This window comes from Chlorocebus sabaeus, chromosome 10, assembly GCF_047675955.1.
Source record: "Chlorocebus sabaeus isolate Y175 chromosome 10, mChlSab1.0.hap1, whole genome shotgun sequence".
NCBI lineage: Eukaryota > Metazoa > Chordata > Mammalia > Primates > Cercopithecidae > Chlorocebus > Chlorocebus sabaeus.
The window spans coordinates 56,857,611-56,878,138 of NC_132913.1; the positions used below are offsets into that span (position 1 = coordinate 56,857,611).

At 40.2% G+C, this 20,528-nt stretch overlaps 1 protein-coding gene across 8 annotated transcripts in view; it reads right to left on the minus strand.

Annotated features, from left to right (window-relative positions):
* FASTKD1 (FAST kinase domains 1) overlaps positions 1–20,240 on the minus strand; it is a 52,309-nt gene extending 32,069 nt beyond the window's left edge. For 2 of the 8 annotated variants that reach the window (XM_038001957.2, XM_007965291.3), the window contains exons 1-5: positions 19,222–20,240; positions 17,783–18,301; positions 14,404–14,472; positions 7,104–7,229; positions 807–1,205 (exon numbers count right to left, since the gene is read on the minus strand). In XM_038001957.2, coding sequence (XP_037857885.1) covers positions 807–1,205; positions 7,104–7,229; positions 14,404–14,472; positions 17,783–18,159 — 971 coding nt within the window. In that variant the 5' untranslated portion in view covers positions 18,160–18,301; positions 19,222–20,240. The other 6 variants (XM_073019795.1, XM_007965288.3, XM_007965287.3 and 3 more) reach the window with 6 other exon arrangements.
* Between the last annotated feature and the right edge of the window lie 288 nt (positions 20,241–20,528).

Consider the following 20,528-nt stretch of genomic DNA (forward strand, 5'->3'; position numbering starts at 1 on the left):
CTAATTTTGTATTTTTTTGTACAGACAAGGTTTCACCATCTTGCCTGGGCTGGTCTCAAATTCCTGGGATCCAGGGATCCACCTGCCTCAGCCTCCCAAAGTGATGGGATTAAAGGTGTGCAACAATGTGCCCAGCTTGTAATTCTAAATAATTCATACAATTATGCTGGGTGGGGGAATTTTATGTCTAGTATAAATCCAGTCACATGGCCTACGAAGAGAGAATCTTATCTATTAACCATACTTGTATGTTAATTTAATATTTGTTCATCATTATATTTCAAATATTACTACCTACATCAATATCTAGCAAAACTGGAAATTCCTAAATGAGAGGCGCCACATAAAATTTGCTCAAACCTGACATGGGGACATATGCCGAGTGCATAATAAATGCTTTGATGACTATTGTGATGAAGACAACAAAGCATAAAATGGTACTCTGCTATGACTACTATAATTCTAAATATTCCACAGACTTACACTGGGTGGGGGAGTCATGTATGTAAATCCAAGTCACGTAGCATAGAAAAGGAGAATAAAAACACATGGCGTTTCCCCTCATTTTTTTTCATGTTGGCCCAGTATCAGAGGTTTACCTTTCAGAACACAGCAATAGACTAAGAGTTTGAGATGTAAATTAGAATAATCAGAAAAAGAATCAAGGAGCAGAGCATAAGAGATTATTTTCCCTTCCACAACCTAAGGGGGTGATATTTGTACCTCCCAGAGCTGCAAGGAGACGTAAGCTTGAAGGCTCCACATATTCACAACAAAAAAAGTAATGCATTTTAAACTGAACTTACTGTTTCTTTTCTTCAGGTCCTGCAATGGGTCCCAATGTTACAAACAATTTTACAAAGCTAGCAGGATGATTACACAGAGGAATCATTTCAGTTAGCTTCTTTTTAGCCATCATAATAAATTCAAAACTATTAAACTGTAGAAACTTGTATAGACTAAGTATTTTACTGATGGAATCCAAATCAAGTTGGTCCACGTTACTTAAAAATACGTTATTACACTTTTCTAATAATGGTTGATAACAATATTTAATATTTCGAAGAAACCGTGTTATTCTTGTTGCGACGTTGACCTCAGAAGAATCTATGGTGTCAAAAAGAAGTTCTGTTTTGTTCACCAGTTGTTGTTGAAAATGTCGTGATATTAAAGAAGATATGTTGACCATCAAGACAGACAAGGAACTGAAAAAGAAAACAGATGCAAAGACTTTTACATCAATCAAAAATGATCTTTTTTTTTTAAGTAGAAACAGAGTCTTGCTATGTTGCCAGGGTTGGTCTCAAACTCCTGGGCTTAAGCAATCCTCCCACCTCAGCCTCCCAAAGTGCTAGGATTACAGGCATGAGCCACTGCACCCAGCCAAGAATAATCAACTCTAAAACTAAACAATTAGATATGGAAAGGAAGTGGTAAGAAAATTATGAGTTTTATGCCATAAAATTTTCCTTTTAAATACTAGTGGGACTTGAATTCAGATTTCTTAGTAATCAAATCCTTTCAGACAAAAGGCATGGGAGTAATATTTTTCATTGAGAGCATCAAATGCCTTGTTTTATAGCAAAAACTACTTCGGTGGAAAATATTTTAGTGAAACTTATTCAGAAATCACTTTGGACCAGGCCAGGCACGGTGGCTCACGCCTGTAATCCTAGCACTTTGGGAGGCTGAGGTGGGTGGATCATGAGGCCAGGAGATCGAGACCATCCTGGCTAACATGGTGACACCCTGTCTCTACTAAAAACTACAAAAAATTAACCAGGCATGGTGGCGGGCGCCTGTAGTCCCAGCTACTCGGGAGGCTGAGGCAGAAGAATCGCTTGAACCCGAGACGCAGAGGTTGCAGTGAGCGGAGATCGTGCTACTGCACTCCTGTCTGGGCGACAGAGCGAGACTCCGTTTCAAAAAAAAAAAAAAAAAGAAATCACTTTAGACCAACAACCCATGAATGCAACATTAAAAGTTTCATTTCATTTTTTTAGAAGTAGACATTTTTTATTATTCCTTTCTCTGTGTGTCTATAATTTGCTAATAAAAACTTGGCAAAATTTTTCTCACTAGTGAATAATTTCATATTTTTAAATACTTTATGCTTAATTGATATTAATATACAACAGCAAGACAGTACTGAACATGGGATGGCATTCAACATTTCTTCACTCAATAAGCACTTGAGCATAAATCACCTTTCTAGACACTGTGGAAGACATCAAAATTACTAAGTTGTGGTCCCTATTTTCAAAAGACTGTTCTTACATAATATAAAAATCAGAAAACTATAAGAATACACCTTTAATGAAAAGTATGCAAAACAGAAAAGATATAAGATAAACATTTAGGGATGATAATTAGAAAACAATCTACAAAAAAGACAAAAATACAATAGAAAATAATCTTACCCATTAGGATAGTGAGACATGCTATTTTTTGTTTCCAAATTTCTCTAATCTTTTTAATAAAGTTAATTAATATTTTTAAAAATCTCCAGTTGTACAATACTTTGGCTTCTCCAGTTACAATGTTTAATATCAAGATTAATTAGCATTAATTATTAACCTAACATTGCTCTTTAATTTAACCATCAATCCCCCAAAATGATTTTTTTTTTTTATATGAAGTCTCACACTGTCACCACACTGGAGTGCGGTGGCGTAATCTTGGCTAACTGCAAACTCCGACTCCCTGGTTCAATCAATACTTTTGCCTCAGCCTCCTGAGTAGCTGGGATTACAGGCACATGCCACCACGCACAACTAATTTTTGTATTTTTAGTAGAGATGGGGTTTCACCATGTTGGCCAGGATGGTCTCGAACTCCTGACCTCATGATCTGCCCGCCTCGGCCTCCCAAAGTGCTGCAATTACAGGCATAAGCCACCACACCCAGCCCAAAATGATTTTTTTTTTTAACATGTAGCTTCTCAAAGTGGTCTATAAGAGCTTTTAAACAACAAGCTAAAATAATTACTATACCATGATTTTTTTTTTTTTTTTTTTTTTTGAGACAGCGTATCATTGTGTCGCCTAGGCTGAAGTACAGTGGTATGATCACGGCTCACTGCAGCCTTGATCTCCCAGGCTCAAGCAATCCTCCTGCCTCAGCTCCCAAGTAGCTAGGACTACAGGCATGCACCACCATGCCCTCCTAATTTTTTGTGTTTTGTAGAGACAGAGTCTTCACTACGTTGCCCAGCTTGGTTTTGAACTCCTGGCTGCCGGTGATGCTCCTGTCTCGGCCTCCTAAAGTACTGGGATTATAGGCATGAGCCACATCACCCAGCCCCACAATTGTTTAAAAGGAGCAAAAGATGGCTGGGCGTGGTGGCTCACACCTGTAATCCCAGCATTTTGGGAGGCCAAGGCAGGTGGATCACCTGAGGTCAGGAGTTCAAGACCAGTCTGGCCAACATGGTGAAACACTGTCTCTACTAAAAATTACATAAAATTAGCTGGGCATGGTGGTGGGTGTCTGTAATCCCAGCTACTGGGGAGGCTGAGGCAGGAGAATCTCTTGAATCCAGGAGGCAGAGGTTGCAATGAGCCGAGATCACGTCACGGCACTCCAGCCTGGGCAACAGAGGGCAACTCTGTCTCAAAAAAAAAGAGCAAAAGACTTAAACAAATGTTTCATGAAAGAAAGATATACAAATGGCCATAAGCACATGAAAAAATGTTCAACATCATTAACAGGAAATCGCACACTAAAACCACAATGAAATGCCACTACACACCCAGTATAATGGCTAAGACTGACAATGTAAATGTTGGCCAGACTATATAGCAACTAAAACTCATATATTGATGGTAGGAATGCAAAATATTATGACTACTGGGAAAATTATGTGGCAAGTTCTTAAAATCATACATATATCCTAGGACCCAGCAATTCCATTCCTAGGTAGCTACGCAAAAGAAATAAATATGTATCTCTACAAAAAGATTTGTATTAGGATATTCACTGCAGTTTTATTCACAATAATCAAAAATGAGAAACAGCCCACAAGTCCACCAACAGATAAATAAACTCTGGTATATTTATGCAATGGGACACTACTCAGTAATAAAAGTAAATAAACTACTGATACATGCAACAACATGGATAAATCTTAAAACATAATGCTAAGTAAAAGAAGCTAGACAGAAAATAGTGTAAACTGTATGATCCTATTAAATGAAGTTCTGGAATGGGCAGAACTTGGATAGGGTGATAGAAATTAGAACATTGGGCCGGGTGGTGGCTCACACCTGTAATCCCAGCACTTTGGGAGACTGAGGCAGGCAGATCACCTGATGTCAGGAGTTCAAGAACAGCCTGGCCAACATGGTGAAACCTGGTTTCTACCAATAATACAAAAATTAGCCAGGCATGGTGGCACACGCCTATAATCCCAGCTACTCGGGAGGCTGAGGCTAGGGAATCACTTGAATCCGCTAGGTGGAGACTGCAGTAAGCCGACATCATGCCACTGCACTCCAGCCTGGGTGACAAGAACAAAACTCCGTCTCAAAAAAAACAAAATTAGCCGGGCATGGTGGCACACACCTGTAGTCCCAGCTACTTGAGAGGCTGAGGCAGGAGAATCGCTTGAACCCAGGAGGCGGAGGTTGCAGTGAGTCAAGATTGAACCACTGCATTCCAACCTGGACACCAGAACAAGACTCCATCTCAAAAAAAGATTAAAAAAAAAAAAAAGAAATTAGAACACTAGTTGCTGACATGGTAGGGGGATAGGACTGACTGAGAAGGAATATGAGGAAACTTTCTTAGGTGATGGAACTATTTCCCTATCTTAATGTAAGTATATATTTGACACAACTGATGGAACTGTACCTTTAAGATTTGTAATTTCACATATTAATAAATTAAGCCTCAATTTAAAAAAATAGTAATCTTCCTGCATAATTAGTGTGTATCCAGAAGTAGCCTAAATCAAAAAATGTTTGTGATTGAAAAAATAAAACAACCTTCAGGTGAGAAACTTGGATAGCCAGGGGGTAGCACATATACACACACACACACACACACACACACACACACACACACACTTTTTTTTTTTTAGACAGAGTCTTGCTCTTGTCACCCAGGCTAGAGTGCAATGGCATGATTTTGGCTTACTGAAACTTCTGCCTCCTGGGTTTAAGCGATTCTCCTGCCTCAGCCTCCCGAGTAGCTGGGATTACAGGCACTCACCACCATGCCTAGCTAATTTTTGTAGTTTTAGTGGAGATGGGGTTTCACCATGTTGGCCAGGCTGGTCTCTAACTCCTGACCTCAGGTGATCCACTCGCCTTGGCCTCCCAAAGTGCTGGGATTACAGGCTTGAGCCATCACACCCAGCCACATAAGTGTATTAAAAAAAAAAAAAAAAAAAAAAAGGCAGGGGGCTGGGCATGGTGACTCATGCCTATAATCCCAGAACTTTGGGAGGCCAAAGTGGGTGGATCACTTGTGGTCAGGAGTTTGAGACCAGCCTGGCCAACATGGTGAAACCCCATCTCCACTAAAAACACAAAAATTAGCTAGGTGTGGTGGCAGGTGCCTGTAATCCCAGCTACTCGGGAGGCTGAGGCAGGAAAATCGCTTGAACCCAGAAGGCAGAGGTTGCATCATTGCACTCCAGTCAGGGCAACAGAGGGAGAATCCATCTCAATAGAAAAAAAAAAAAAAAATGCAGGGAGGTAGGGTGGAGTGGGGCAAGGAAAGCAGGAAATTACTATAATTTAATTTTATCAAAGTGCTAATCACTTTGTAAATATGGTAGAAAAAGCTGTATCTGAAATGCCAAAGACAATCAGTACTGGATTATGAAGGTGAGCATTGACAGTAAGTAATCTTAGGTTAAAAACAAAACAAACCCACAAACCACTGGTATGAAAACCAGAGAAACTTCTCAAATGTTACTTTCAAATTAATAGTTCCTTGATATTCAGGAAATGCAATTATTAACTCTCCTTTATGAAACTGAAAAGAAAGTATTCCCAGATGGAAAGAATAAGAAAGACATAATTATATGTAAAATTTGTGAATTTATTAATTTATTATAAATTATTAAATTTTTTATTGCGTTTTTTTTTGCTTTTTTTTTTTGGTGGTGGTGGTGGTGTTTTGAAACCGTCTTGCTCTGTTGCCCAGGCTGCAGTGCAGTGGCAAAATCTCAGCTCACTGCAACCTCCACCTCCCCTCCCAGGTTCAAACAATTCTTGTGCCTCAGTCTCCTGAGTAGCTGGGATTACAGGTGCCTGCCACCATGCCCAGCTAATTTTCTTATTTTTTGTAGAGATGGGGTTTTCGCCATGTTGGCCAGGCTGGTCTCGAACTCCTGACATCAAGTGATCCACCCACCTGGGCCTCCCAAAGTGCTGGGATTACAGGTGTGAGCCACCACGCCTGGCCAGTGAATTCATACTTAATTTAAGTACTTCTTGGGTTTACTTTATGATATAATAATAATATCTACTATCCAATACTGAGAAACTTCTATGCTCTAGATACTTATTCAGAGACCATTTTCAGTGGGTTTCTGACTGCCTTTGTTCAGAACTATCTTTTCAAGGATGTTTGTGTAGCAAACAGCCCAGGAGAATAGAGACAATGTCTTCTGTTGGAGCAGAGTAAGCATGCTTTATTATAAAAGATTCAGGTTTTCTAAGCTCAGAGCTCCTCTCCTGGAACACAACCCATTGTGGGAACGAGAGCTCAGGGAATCAACACAAGAAAATGCTAGTCCTCTGCTACTGCTATTGCTATAAAAAACAAAGTCCCCTGTCTCTGACCTCGGAGTCTCAGGCCTTCCTACAGCACCTAGGAAGACAAACCTAGCCTGCAAATAAGGTAAAATCTCAGATCCTCCACAAACCTCAACAATATTGTATTATACTTTATGCACCTTATGTCTAATCCCCATAGCAACATTGCAAAGTAGCTATTACATTCCCTCTTTTGCAGATGAGGATAACGAAATTCCAAGAGCTTAAGTAAATTACCCTTAAGTCACATAAACTAAGAGTAGCAAATCTGACTGCATCCACATCCAAAGCCCAGGATCTTTCCACCACAACACAAGATTCCCCAAATAAATTTACCTTAAGTCCTGTGTGGTTTCCAAGTTCCTATGAACAATATCAGCTATTTTTCCCATTAATGGACTAAAATACAAACGCTGATCTGCTAGGCAAGAGGAAAATTCTGAGAGCAGTTTAATGTCAAACCTATTAAAGGAAACATACAAAGGAGAACATTAGTATTTACTTTCACTTAAAACACATAATACATAGTTATAAAACTAAAAGCAATCAAAATAGTAACATATTACATAAAATTATTTTTTTCTAAAATGTTTATTATTATTATAAAAGTAACAAATGGAAACAGTTAAAAAGTCAGATACTGTAGAAACATTTTAAAACGGGGAAAATCACAACAAATTATTTGAATTATTTACTTAATTTTTTTAGATGACAGAACAATTTTGACTCAAGATTACATATTAAGAAATATAATAGCTGCTATTACAACAGTGCTATGAAAAACTCCAGAATTTTTTTAATAGGAGAAATTTCTTACACAAGAAAATGACAAGACAAAAGAGAGGAAAAAGGAACTGTTATAGATTTTATGACTTTGAATTCACCAAAAAACAAGCACAAGAAAGTTTACAGCAACACATATGTAATAGCAAAAACCTGCAAAAAAACCAAATGTCCATCAAGAGTACAATGGATAAACTGCACATACTCATACAATAGAATAAAATTATGGAATCATAAAACATAATGGAGAAATCTTTAAAACATACTGAGCAAACTAAACTATAAGGGTATATATTATAGGATTTCATTTCTATAGAAACCTTAATTTACGGTGTTAGAGGTCAAGATCCTCTTTGGGTGAGAGGAATAGAAGAGGACATGAAAAGAACTAACGACGTTGTTTCCTGATCTTGGTGCTGTTACATGGAAGTGATCAGTATATTAAAATTCATTGTGCTACATGCTTATGATTAGTGTAATTTTTATACATTATTTTTCTGTAAAGTTTACTTAAAAAGAAACAGAAAAAACCTTGAGGCACGGTAATTGTGAACCTTACTCAGAAACTGATTTAAACAAACTGCCTATAAAAAGACCTTTATAAGACAATCAAGAAAATTTGAACGCAGACAATGTGGGGAAAAGAAGGAAAGATCAGACCATTACTGTGTTTATATAGAAAGAAGTAGACATAAGAGACTCCATTTTGTTCTGTATTTGAGATGCTGTTAATCTGTGACCCTACCCCCAACCTCGTCCTTGCACGAGACATGTGCTGTGGTGACTGAAGGCTTAATGGATTTTGGGCTGTGCAAGATGTGCTTTGTTAAACAAATGCCTGAAGGCAGCTTGCTGGTTAAAAGTCATCACCATTCTCTTAATCTCAAGTATCCAGGGACACTTACACGGCCAAAGGTCGCAGGGACCTCTGCCTAGGAAAGCTAGGTATTGTCCAAGGTTTCTCCCCATGTGATAGTCTGAAATATGGCCTCGTGGGAAGAGAAAGACCTGATCGTCCCCCAGCCGGACACCCGTGAAGGGTCTGTGCTAAGGAGGACTAGTACAAGATGAAAGAAAGGCTTTTGGTGGATGTTGGCAGTTAAGATAAAGAAAAGCGGCCGGGCGCGGTGGCTCAAGCCTGTAATCCCAGCACTTTGGGAGGTCGAGGTGGGCGGATCACGAAGTCAAGAGTTCTAGACCAGCCTGGCAAACATAGTGAAACTCCGTCTCTACTAAAAATTCAAAAAATTAGCCTGGCGTGGTGGCAGCACCTGTAATCCCAGCTACTCAGGAGGCTGAGGCAGGAGAATGGCTTGAACCCGGGAGGCAGAGCTTGCAGTGAGCTGAGATCCAGCCACTGCACTCCAGCCTGGGTGACAGAGCGAGACTCCGTCTTAAAAAAAAAAGAAAAGCATCTCCTGTCCATCCCTGGGCAATGGAACATCTCGGTGTAAAACCCGATTGTATGCTTTGTTTACTGAGATAGGAAAACCGCCTTAGGGCAAAAGGTAGGACTTGCTGGCACAATGCTGCTAAATGGTTTATGGAGATGTTTGCATATGCATATCAAGGCACAGCATTTTCCTTTGAACTTATTCATGTCGCAGAGATCTTTATCCATATGTCTTACTGCTAATTTTCTCCCTACAATGATCCTATTGTCCTGCCACTCCCTTATCTTTAAGATGGTAAAGATAATTATCAATAAATACTAAGGGAATTCAGAGACCGGTGCCAGTGTGGGTCTTCTGTATGCTGAGCAGCGGTCCCCTGGGCCCACTTTTTCTTTCTCTATACTTTGTCTCTGTGTCTCATTTCTTTTCTCAAGTCTCTCGTTCCACCTAACGAGAAACATCCACAGGTGTGGAGGGGTAGGCCACCCCTTCAAGACAAGGTACTAGGTAATACTGAAAATTTAAATTTATCAATTTTATTATGTTTTTAAGACACAGTGTCTCACTGTGTTGCCCAGGCTGGACTTGAACATCTAGGCTCAAGTGATCCTCTAATCTCAGCATTTTTATTAAAATTTAAAAAAAAAAAATTTATGGGTACATAGTAGGTATATATATTTATGGGGTACATGAGATATTTTGATAGAAGCATGCAATACAAAATAAACACATCATGAAGAATGGAGTATCCATTCCCTCAGGCATTTATCCTTTGAGTTACAAACAATCCAATTACATTCTAAACTACTTTAAAATGTACAATTAAGGGGCTGGGCACAGTGGCTCACACCTGTAATCCCATCACTTTGAGAGGCCAAGGTGGGTGGATCACGAGGTCAGGGGCACAGTGGCTCACGCCTGTAATCCCAGCACTTTGGGAGGCCGAGGAGAGTGGATCGTGAGGTCAGGAGTTCGAGACCAGCCTGACCAGCATGGTAAAACCCCATCTCTACTAAAAATACAAAAATTAGGTGGGTGTGGTGGCAGGCGCCTGTAATCCCAGCTACTCAGGAGGCTGAGGCAGGAGAATTGCTTGAACCCGGGAGGCGGAGGTTGCAGTGAGCTGAGATCACGCCACTGCACTCCAGCCTGGGCAACAGAGCGAGACTCCATCTTAAAAAAAAAAAGTACAATTAAGTTATTGACGATACTCACCCTGTTGTGCTGTCAAATAGTAGGTCTTATTCATTCCATTTTTTTTTACCCATTAACCATCCCCCACAATCATCAATTACCCTTCCCAGCCTCTGGTAACCATCCTTCTGCTCTCTACATCCATAACTTCAATTGTTTTGATTTTTAGCTCCCACAAATGAGTGAGAGCATGCAATGTTTATCTTTCTGCGCCTGGCTTATTTCACTTAACATAATAATCTACAGTTCCACCCATGTCGTTGCAAATGACAGGATCTCATTTTTTTTTTATGGCTGAATATTACTCCATTGTGTATATGTACCACATTTTCTTTTCTTTTTTTTTTTTTGAGACGGAGTCTCGCTCTGTCGCCCAGGCTGGAGTGCAGTGGCGCGATCTTGGCTCACTGCAAGCTCCCCCTCCGGGCTTCACGCCATTCTCCTGCCTCAGCCTCCCGAGTAGCTGGGACTACAGGTGCCCACCACCATGCCTGGCTAATTTTTTGTATTTTTAGTAGATACGCGGTTTCACCTTGTTAGCCAGGATGGCCTCGATCTCCTGACCTCGTGATCCACCCGCCTCAGCCTCCCAAAGTGCTGGGATTACAAGTGTGAGCCACCAGCCACCACATTTTCTTTGTCCATTCATCTCTTGATGGACACTTACGTTGCTTCCAAATCTTAGCTATTGTATACAGTGCTGCAATAAACATAAGAGTGCAGATATCTCTTTAATATACTGATTTCCTTTCTTTCGGGTATATACCCACCAGTGGGATTACTGGATCACATGCTAGCTCAATTTTTAGTTTTTGGGGGAACCTCCAAACTGTTCTCCATAGTGCTTATACTAATTTACATTTCCAAAAACAGTGTACAGGGTTCCCTTTTCACCACATCCTCGCCAGCATTTGTTATGGCATGTCTTTTGAATATAAGCCATTTTAACTGTGGTGAGATGATGTCTCACTGTAGTTTTGATTGCATTTTTCTGATGTTGAGCACCTTTTCATATGCCTGTTTGCCATTTGAACATCTTCTTTTGAGAAATCTCTACTCAAATCTTTTGCCCATTTTTTGATCGGATTATTAGACTTTTTCCTATAGAGTTGTTTGAGCTCCTTATATATTCTGGTTATTAATCCCTTGTCAGATGGGTAGTTTGCCAATATTTTCTACCCTTCTGTGTACTCTCGCTTCACTTTGTTGATTATATCCTTTGCTGTGCCACCTCAGCCTTCTAAGTAGCTGAAACTACAAGCATGTGCCACCATGCCCAGCTGGTTCTATATTTTTTAAAAGTCCTTAGAGAAACATACTGAGGTATTTAAAGATGAAATGATACCATTATTTAAAATATACTGAAGTATACTGAGAGTGGGAGGTGATACAGATAAAACAAGACTGGCTATATGCTGACAATTGTTGAAGCTGGAGGATGGATACATGGGAATTCATTGTACTACCCTTTCTCCTTTTGTAAATATTAAAAATATTCTATAATAAAAAATTTTTTTAAAAATTTGGATTTCTTGGGAGGCCAAAGAGGGAGGATTGCTTGAGCCCAGGAGTTCAAGACCAACCTGGCAACATGGCAAAACTGCATCTCTACTAAAAATATAAAAATTAGCTGGGCGTGGTGGCATGCACCTGTGGTCCCAGAAACTTGGGAGGCTGAGATAGGAGGATGGCTTGAGCCGGGAAGTTTGAGGCTGCAGTGAGCCCTGGTTGCACCACTGTACTCCAGCCTGGGTAACAGAGCCAGACCCTATCTCAAAAGAAAAAAATATATATGGATTTCAAACACATGTTAATTATCCTTGCCGACTTCATCATATAGTAGTAACCCAAAATAATGTACCCCATTTAAATCATTAAAAATTATATTCATAAAATGGGCCAGGCGCAGTGGCTCACGCCTATAATCCCAGCACTTTGGGAGGCTGAGGCGGGCAGATCACAAGGTCAGGAGTTTGAGACTAGCCTGGCCAATATGGTGAAACCCTGTCTCTACTAAAAATACAAAAATTAGCTGGGTGTGTTGGCAGGCGCCTGTAGTCCCAGCTACTCGGGAGGCTGAGGCAGGAGAATCACTTGAACCCAGGAGGCAGAGCTTGCAGTGAGCCAAGATCACGCCACTGCACTCCAGCCTGGGCGACAGAGCAAGGCTCTGTCTCAAAAAAAAAAAAAAAAAATTATGTTTATAAAACATAAGTTCATAGATATTTTAGCAAGATCATTGTACTTCTGAGTTATTTTGAAATAAAGAAAAATTTAAAAGAAATGCTTGATTCACTATAAAATACAATCATACATGTAATTTAATTAATACAGTAATTGTAAAACACAAAAGACCACCTATTTTACAAGTGATTTGTTCAAGCTACATAATACACATAATATATTGTTGCTTTGAAGAGAAATAAAATGTTGTGACCTATTATCAACAATGACCAAATTTAACCCCAAAGATCCAATAGATAGATAATTCATACTGTTAGCAAAAGGAGTAAGATTACTCTGCTTACCCTCAATGTAGTTATAGGTAGAGAGTATAAAAGACAGATGGGTTTAGCTAATACGATTAACTTAAAATCACAACTTAGTAGATTAATACAGAATTTCTAAATCCAGAGAACTGTTCTATCCCTTAATTTAATCCAGTCCATGTAATAAAGGCCTACAGAGTTTACCAGTATATGTCTATAAGTATTTATCATAGTTTAAACTTTAAGAGGCAATATGTTAAAAATATTTTAAAAATCAGAAAGGTCACTCCTCTCTGTCTACAAATAGCCTGTTGTTTCTACTCCATCTTAGCCAAGTCTTTCCTGTCTGGTTTCTATTTGATTTAGAGGTTTGATTTAGAGGGAGAGTTGCTCTGTAGTTTTTAATATCCTCCTATCTCTTCCTCACCCTGATTTTTTTCTTTCCTCCCTAACATGTGCCTTATTCCACTAACAACAGACTACAATCATCCGGAATTTCGAGATTAAAAAATTCAAAGTTTTCAGAAATAGATGAAGATTTCCCAAAATGAGTCTGCTATTATCTCAGCCCTTTTATAAATAAAGAACTTCTGATATATAATTAGAGAATAAATTTCTCTATACTCACAAGATTTCCCATTTTTCTGAAGTATTATCAAGTATGGCAACATGCTAAAAATAGAGCTGTGTATAGTATAGGAAATATATCTGAATTAATACTGTCCACAGCAGTGGACCTGAAACTCACTTTCTTTAAAAAGCTTCTAAGTCACCTATAAGCTCTGGTCATTGCCTCTCCATAAAAATGGAGTAACAGGCAAGTAGCGACAGATGCTCCTAAACAGTGTTAAATGGCCTTCCTCTCTACTAAACTAGGGTCTCCTTTTTTCTCCTTTCCTGGCTCCTGCACTTCTAGGTTTTTATTGATAGCCAATTAATCAAGAATCTTTCCTTTCTGAAGTAATCTTCTAGAAAAGAAGATTCAAAAAGGCTAGTTCATGAATAGCTGTGACTCTATCTTATTTATATTTCAACTAATTACATGCGTGGAAAAGTATACTATTCCCCACTCTTAAAGAGGGAAAATATGAAATACTTTCTTTTCTCTCTTAAAGAATACACAGCCAGGCATGGTGGCTCATGCATATAACCCCAGCACTTTGTGAGGCCAAGAAGGAAGGATTGCTTGAGCCGAAGAGTTCAAGACCAGCCTGGGCAACATGCCAAGACCCTGTCTCTTAAAAAAAAAAAAAAAAAGGAGAGAGAGAGAAAAAGAGAGGAAAAAAAAAGAAAGAAAAAAGAAAAGACATGGCCAGGAGCGGTGGTTCACGCCTGTAATCCCAGCACTTTGGGAGGCTGAGACGGATGGATCACGAGGTAAGGAGTTCAAGACCAGTCTGGCCAAGATGGTGAAACCCCATCTCTACTAAAAATACAAAAAATTAGCCCGGCGTGCTGGCGAGTGCCTATAATCCCAGCTACTCAGGAGGCTGAGGCAGAGAATTGCTTGAACCCAGGAGGCAGAGGTTGCAGTGAGCCGAGACCATCCCGTGGCACTCCAGTCTGGGTGATAGAGTGAGACTCTGTTCCCCCCCGCACCCCCCTACCCGCCAAAAAAATACACAATCAAAAACTTTACAACGAAACTGAGTTTAAATACATTTTTTTCAATGAAGCTTGACAGGCATCAGCTCCCTGCTCTTTCCTTCAAGATTTCACTCTGTTAACCCTTAAAAGGATAACCCTGACCCTCAAGATGAACCCAGGGGTACTTGCCTTTCTAACCTTCTCCATGCTTCTGTAACTAGTGCTTCAACTAGTGGGTCGTGGGACTCACCAGCAAACCTTAATAAAAAAGAAAGAAAGAATCCTCCATACATAATCATTTTAAAATCATTCAAAACATATGCAATAAGAATTATAATGCAAAAGTGAAACTCAAGTTATTTTCCTTTTATATAGGCAGTCCTTATTTCTGGTCCACTCTTATTTCAGTATTCTGATTTTTTGGTACAGCCTAATAAACATCTATACTTTATCCCATGCCCTCTCACCCTTTTATCTGCTCATTTCAATACCCATATGACTGACCAATGATAATGTTCAACAATATATTTATGTTAAAAGTACATATAATATGTCTTTGTTCTGATTTAAATTTTTTTTTTTTTTTTTTTTTTTTGAGGCGGAGTCTTCACTCTGTCACCCAGGCTGAAGTGCAGTGGCTCGATCTCGGCTCACTGCAAGCTCCGCCTCCCGGGTTAGCGCCATTCTCCTGCCTCAGCCTCCCGAGTAGCTGGGACTACAGGCACCCGCCACTGCGCCCGGCTAATTTTTTGTATTTTAGTAGAGACGGGGTTTCACCGTGTTAGCCAGGATGGTCTCGATCTCCTGACCTCGTGATCCGCCCGCCTCGGCCTCCCAAAGTGCAGGGATTACAGGCGTGAGCCACCGCGCCCGGCCTGATTTAAATATTTTTGGCCAGGCATGGTGGCTCACACCTGTAATCCCAGCACTTTAGGAGGCCGAGGCGGGTGGATCACTTAAGGTCAGGAGTTCGAGACCAGCCTGGGCAACATGGTGAAACCCCGTCTCTACTAAAAATACAAAAATTAGCTGGGCGTGGTGACATGTGCCTGGAATCCCAGCTACTCAGAAGGATAAGGCAAGAGAATTGCTTGAACCCTGGAGGTAGAGGTTGCAGTAAGCCGAGACTGCACCACTGCACTCCAATCTCAGTGACAGAGGGAGACTCCGTCTCATACATAAATAAATAAAATATTTTTATAAGAAAATGTTTGTGGGAGGCCGAGACGGGCGGATCACGAGGTCAGGAGATCGAGACCATCCTGGCTAACACGGTGAAACCCCGAATCTACTAAAAATTACAACAAATTAGCCGGGTGCAGTGGTGGGCACTTGCAGTCCCAGCTACTCCGGAGGCTGAGGCACGAGAATGGGGTAAACCTGGGAGGCGGAGCTTGCAGTGAGCTGAGATCTGGCCACTGCACTCCAGCCTGTGCAACAGAGCGAGACTCCATCTCAAAAAAAAAAAAAAAGAAAGAAAAAAAGAAAATGTTTGTTTAAAAAAAAAAAAAAAAAAGCTAATAGTCACCAATCACCTTATTCATAAAACTTCAAGCATCCCCTTCAAGTACCTCAGAGAAAACAACTTTGTAACCTGAGAAAGACCACCAAAAAATATGGAATCATCCTTTTTTAGTTTAACATCAATCCCCAATATAAGCCTTAAGCCCCTTTCCTATAAATGCTAATTTTCTTACAAAACCAACTTACACATCTCTAACTTACGTAATGCTGATATTTACACCCATTTAAATAACCCTTGAAGGTTGGGTCATCATGTGAGAAAACTGCTTTTTTTCACCAGTGAGACTAATAAACAGATTAGGTGTAACTTTTTTGTGTTTTTCCCCCTTGTACAACTGCTGAAGCCTTCATTCAGGGAACCCAGTTCTTTTGAAGGCTGGATTTCCTTGCAAAGAACACATTTCTTTTTATTTTATTTTTTCCTTTTTACTTTGCTCTCTTCATTTGTTTTTTCTTCACAAATTCCAAAATTGGAATATAATATTTATTAACATTTATCTCTGAGTTTTTCCTTCGACACCAAGGAAGCCCTTTTTTACGTAACACCTATTCAGTCATCCACATAAAATTCGTACAACTTTGTTATCAAATATAAATGACTCTACAAAATCTTTTTTTTTTTTTTTTTGAGACGGAGTCTCACTGTCACCCAGGCTGGAGTGTAGCAGCTCACTGCAAGCTCCGCCTCCCGGGTTCACGCCATTCTCCTGCCTCAGCCTCCCCTGTAGCTGGGACTACAGGCGCCCGCCACCTCGCCCGGCTAGTTTTTTGTATTTTTTTAGTAGAGACGGGGTTTCACCTTGTTAGCTAGGATGGTCTCGATCTCCTGATCTCGTGATCTGCCCGTCTCGGCCTCCCAAAGTGCTGGGATTACAGGCTTGAGCCACCGCGCCCGGCCTACAAAATCATTTAATTTTTTTCCTTTTTTTAAGAGATATTATTGAGAAACAACCTATTGTAACAATACCCCCTAGAAAACATATCTGCCATCCATTTAATTACAAGAACCAGATGGCAAACAAGTTATCACAGACACAATTTACTAATTACTGATTGTTATTAGGCATTAATTATTATTATTTTTTTTTTTGGAGACAGAGTCTTGATCTGTTGCCCATACTGGAGTGTGGTAGGGTGATCTCGGCTCACTGCAACCTCTACCGCCTGGATTCAAGAGATTCCCCTGCCTCAGCCTCCCAAGTAGCTGGGATAACAGACGCCCGCCAACACACCCGGCTAATTTTTGTATTTTTAGTAGAGACGGGGTTTCACCATGTTGGCCAGGGTGGTCTTGAACTCCTAACCTCAGGTGATCCACCCACCTCAGCCTCCCAAAGTGCTGGGATTACAAGCATGAGCCATCACCCCAACCGGCATTAATCTTAAATACAACTGCTTACCTACTATATTCTCTTCTGCAGCCAACCACATTTTTACAAAATTCCACAGTAATCCAATTTCAAATGCCCAAATTTTACAATAGTATTACAGTTGTTAAAGGAGAATCCCTTGAACCCGGGAGGCGGAACTTGCAGTGCGCCAAGACAGCGCCACTGCACTCCAGTCTGGCGACAGAGAGAGACCCCGTCTCAAAAAAAAAAAAAAAAAATTAGATTATCAGGAAAACTAGTGGGCAAAAAGTTATCTTTCATTTTAAAGAGAATTTTAGGCCAGGCGTGGTGGCTCACGCCTGTAATCCCAGCACATTGGGAGGCTGAGGCGTGCGGATCGCGAGGTCGGGAGATCGAGACCATCCTGGCTAACACATGGTGAAACCCCATCTCTACTAAAAATACAAAAAATTAGCCCGGCGTGGTGGCAGGCGCCTGTAGTCCCAGTGACTCAGAAAGCTGAGGCAGGAGAATGACGTGAACCTGGGAGGTGGAGCTTGCAGTGAGCTGAGATCTTGCCACTGTACTCCAGCCTGGGCGACACAGACTCCTCAAAAAAAATAAATAAATAAAATAAAAATAAAGAGATTTTTAGAAAACTAAAATATAAACTAAATAATCATTTCCATAAAATATAAAAGTAAATTACTTACCGTTGTGTGATGTGTAACACATTCACCAGGGTATCGTCATTCATTAATTTGAATTTATTTGTAGCTAAATTATGAAGAGTAAGAAATTGAGGATGGTCTCTGACATCCTCAACATTTTTTAACAGGCTGGTCTTCTGCTTTTGAAGCTTCCAAAGCATATCAAACGCACATCCCACTTGCGTTTCTGAAAGTATGGCTTTGTTTCTTTCAATAAAATCAAATATTTGCTCCTCATCTGTACACTTATTCATCTGAATAATCAGTGGTTCACAACTGAGGGGTCGAAATTGAAATACTCTCCAGGAGAATGGACAAATAGCTCTTAGACGAAGCATATCTGTAACCAATGAGTCTAGGAAAACAGGTGTTTTTTTCATTTACATCACAAGTTTTCTTAGGTAAACAAAACCATCTGCAACTAGTCGTCAGGTGCAATAAGCAGGGATACAAAGAACTGTTTTTCCTTCATGTATTTTGCTTCCATTACGATGACTGTAAACCCATTCCAATATACAGCTTCTATAAAAGAATTGGTTTAACATGGTTATGCTTACATCATTAACATCAAAATGATTTCAAAATTCAAATTAAAGTAATACATTTTTTCTGCATTAACTAAAGACTTTTTCTTAGTCTAAACCAGACAGCAGAATTTGATCCAAAAATAAATGTCCAGAAAAAGGCGCTTCTTTCTGCACTCCATTTTAAAAGTGTTTTAAATCTGACATTTACACAGTTTTCAAATTTACCATAAAAGGAAAAAAAAAAGCCCACAAACTCAGAGCTGTCTTTTCGAAAAAGAGGAAAATTGTTTAAAATAAATAATCACCTTTAAAGTGTCTTAAAAGTGTATGCCTTAATGCAGAGCCTTTTTTTTTTTTTTTTTTTACATTTTTCAGAAGTATGGTCTCTGGTTCATCCTGGCTAACACGGTGAAACCCCGTCTCTACTAAAAATACAAAAAATTAGCCGGGCGTAGTGGCGGGCGCCTGTAGCCCCAGCTACTCAGGAGGCTGAAGCAGGAGAATGGCGTGAACTCGGGAGGCGGAGCTTGCAGTGAGATCGCACCGCTGCACTCCAGCCTGGGCAACAGAGCGAGACTCCACTCCGTCTCAAAAAAAAAAAAAAAAAAAAAAAAAAAAAAGAAGTATGGTCTCTGGTTTATTTGCTTTCAGGATAATTTCTTGCTCCTTTTTCTTGTGCCCTTAAAGAGCTCAAATAATTCCTTCCTGAAGTAAATAAATAAATAAATAAGTAAGTCATGCAAGTTAATCATTACTGGCCTTGGATAGTTAAACCAATAAACGAGACAATTAAAGCACTAATCAAGAAACACTAAGAAATTAAGTAATGTTTCAAGTCATGCTGAAACAATAAAAGAACTAAAGATAATTATGAAAAAGAATAATTTGTTTTTTAAATATGCTATAAATGCTTACATTTATAATTGAGAAGTAATGCTTAGAAAAGCGGGGACTAAAGTCATATAATCTCATACTTCTGCAACATGTTACCATTTACAAAGAACGTTTGAAACACATTATCTCATTAAATTCCCTCAGCAAATCTTCCAGGTCGATATTATTTCCATTTTACAGATAAGGAAAAGCAGGTTCAAAAAGGTTTAAAAAATTGTGCTAGTACTAGTGAAGCAGGGACTACAACCCAGTTCTTTCCACTTGAACGGCCTCATTACACCAACAAATCAACACTGTATCACTAAAAGCATGTCTCAGACTCCTCTCCACGGCTATGCCAAACAGTCTGTTCACAAGAAAAAAACGACGCGACAGCACAGGCTATTTTGTGGCAAGCAGTACATCATCCTGACCTAAGCTGACCTGCACACACCCGCATAAGAAATCCCTGCACAAATCAAAGGTTTTCTCAAGATACTATATCCATCCACTGAGCTGCTCAAAGTGGAGGCAGCTCAAAGGTTAGCATAGAAAGGTGTCGAGTCCCCAGTTTCGCCCCAGCTGAATGACTTTTTAAGGAAGGAACTTAACTACAGGAGGGGCCTTGGGACCATAAGGGGTATCCCCTGCGCCGGGCATACAGGAGAGCTGAATGACTGAAAGAATGTGGTCTCAGCCCAGCCCTAGTCCATCCGCACTTCGGAGAACCCAATATCCCTAAGGGAGCCTCTGTATCTCCACCGAACCCTCTGTCGCCAGCCCGAAAACGTGCTGGGTGGGAAAAGAAAAACAGCCGCTGCGACACTGTCCCGACTTGCCAGCAAGGTTTTCCCTCAGCTCGCCGCAAATTTTCTGGAGTATCCTGGGGTTATGAAGGCTCAGAAGTCAGGGTTATTCCCGGTCCCAACACGGAACGCAACAGGCTCTGTTTCTCGCCCAACCCTCATATCAAAGGGTTTATAACCTTTCCTCGAGAGACATGACCTTTCCCATGAGACCTTGCCCCCAAACCAGGAAAAAATGTCCTGCTGGCGCAGTGTGCACTGCGGAAGTCAAGCACTACATATCCCAGAGGGCGTCGCGGCGAGGTGGGTGAAATGGACGTCGCTCACGAATTTTGGGGGGAATTCTGGGCATTGTAGTTCCTCATTGAGGGAGGCTCTAGCGCAGATGGTTTAAACTGTTGAAGATATAGGTCGTTTAGGCTATTCTCTACTATCTGAGGTTTTTCTCCTAGTCCTTGGAGGCCTAATACTTTTATAATATACACAAAAATATACTTAGGAAAATGAAATTTTAAAATGTAAACATGGAAAAGACACGTACAG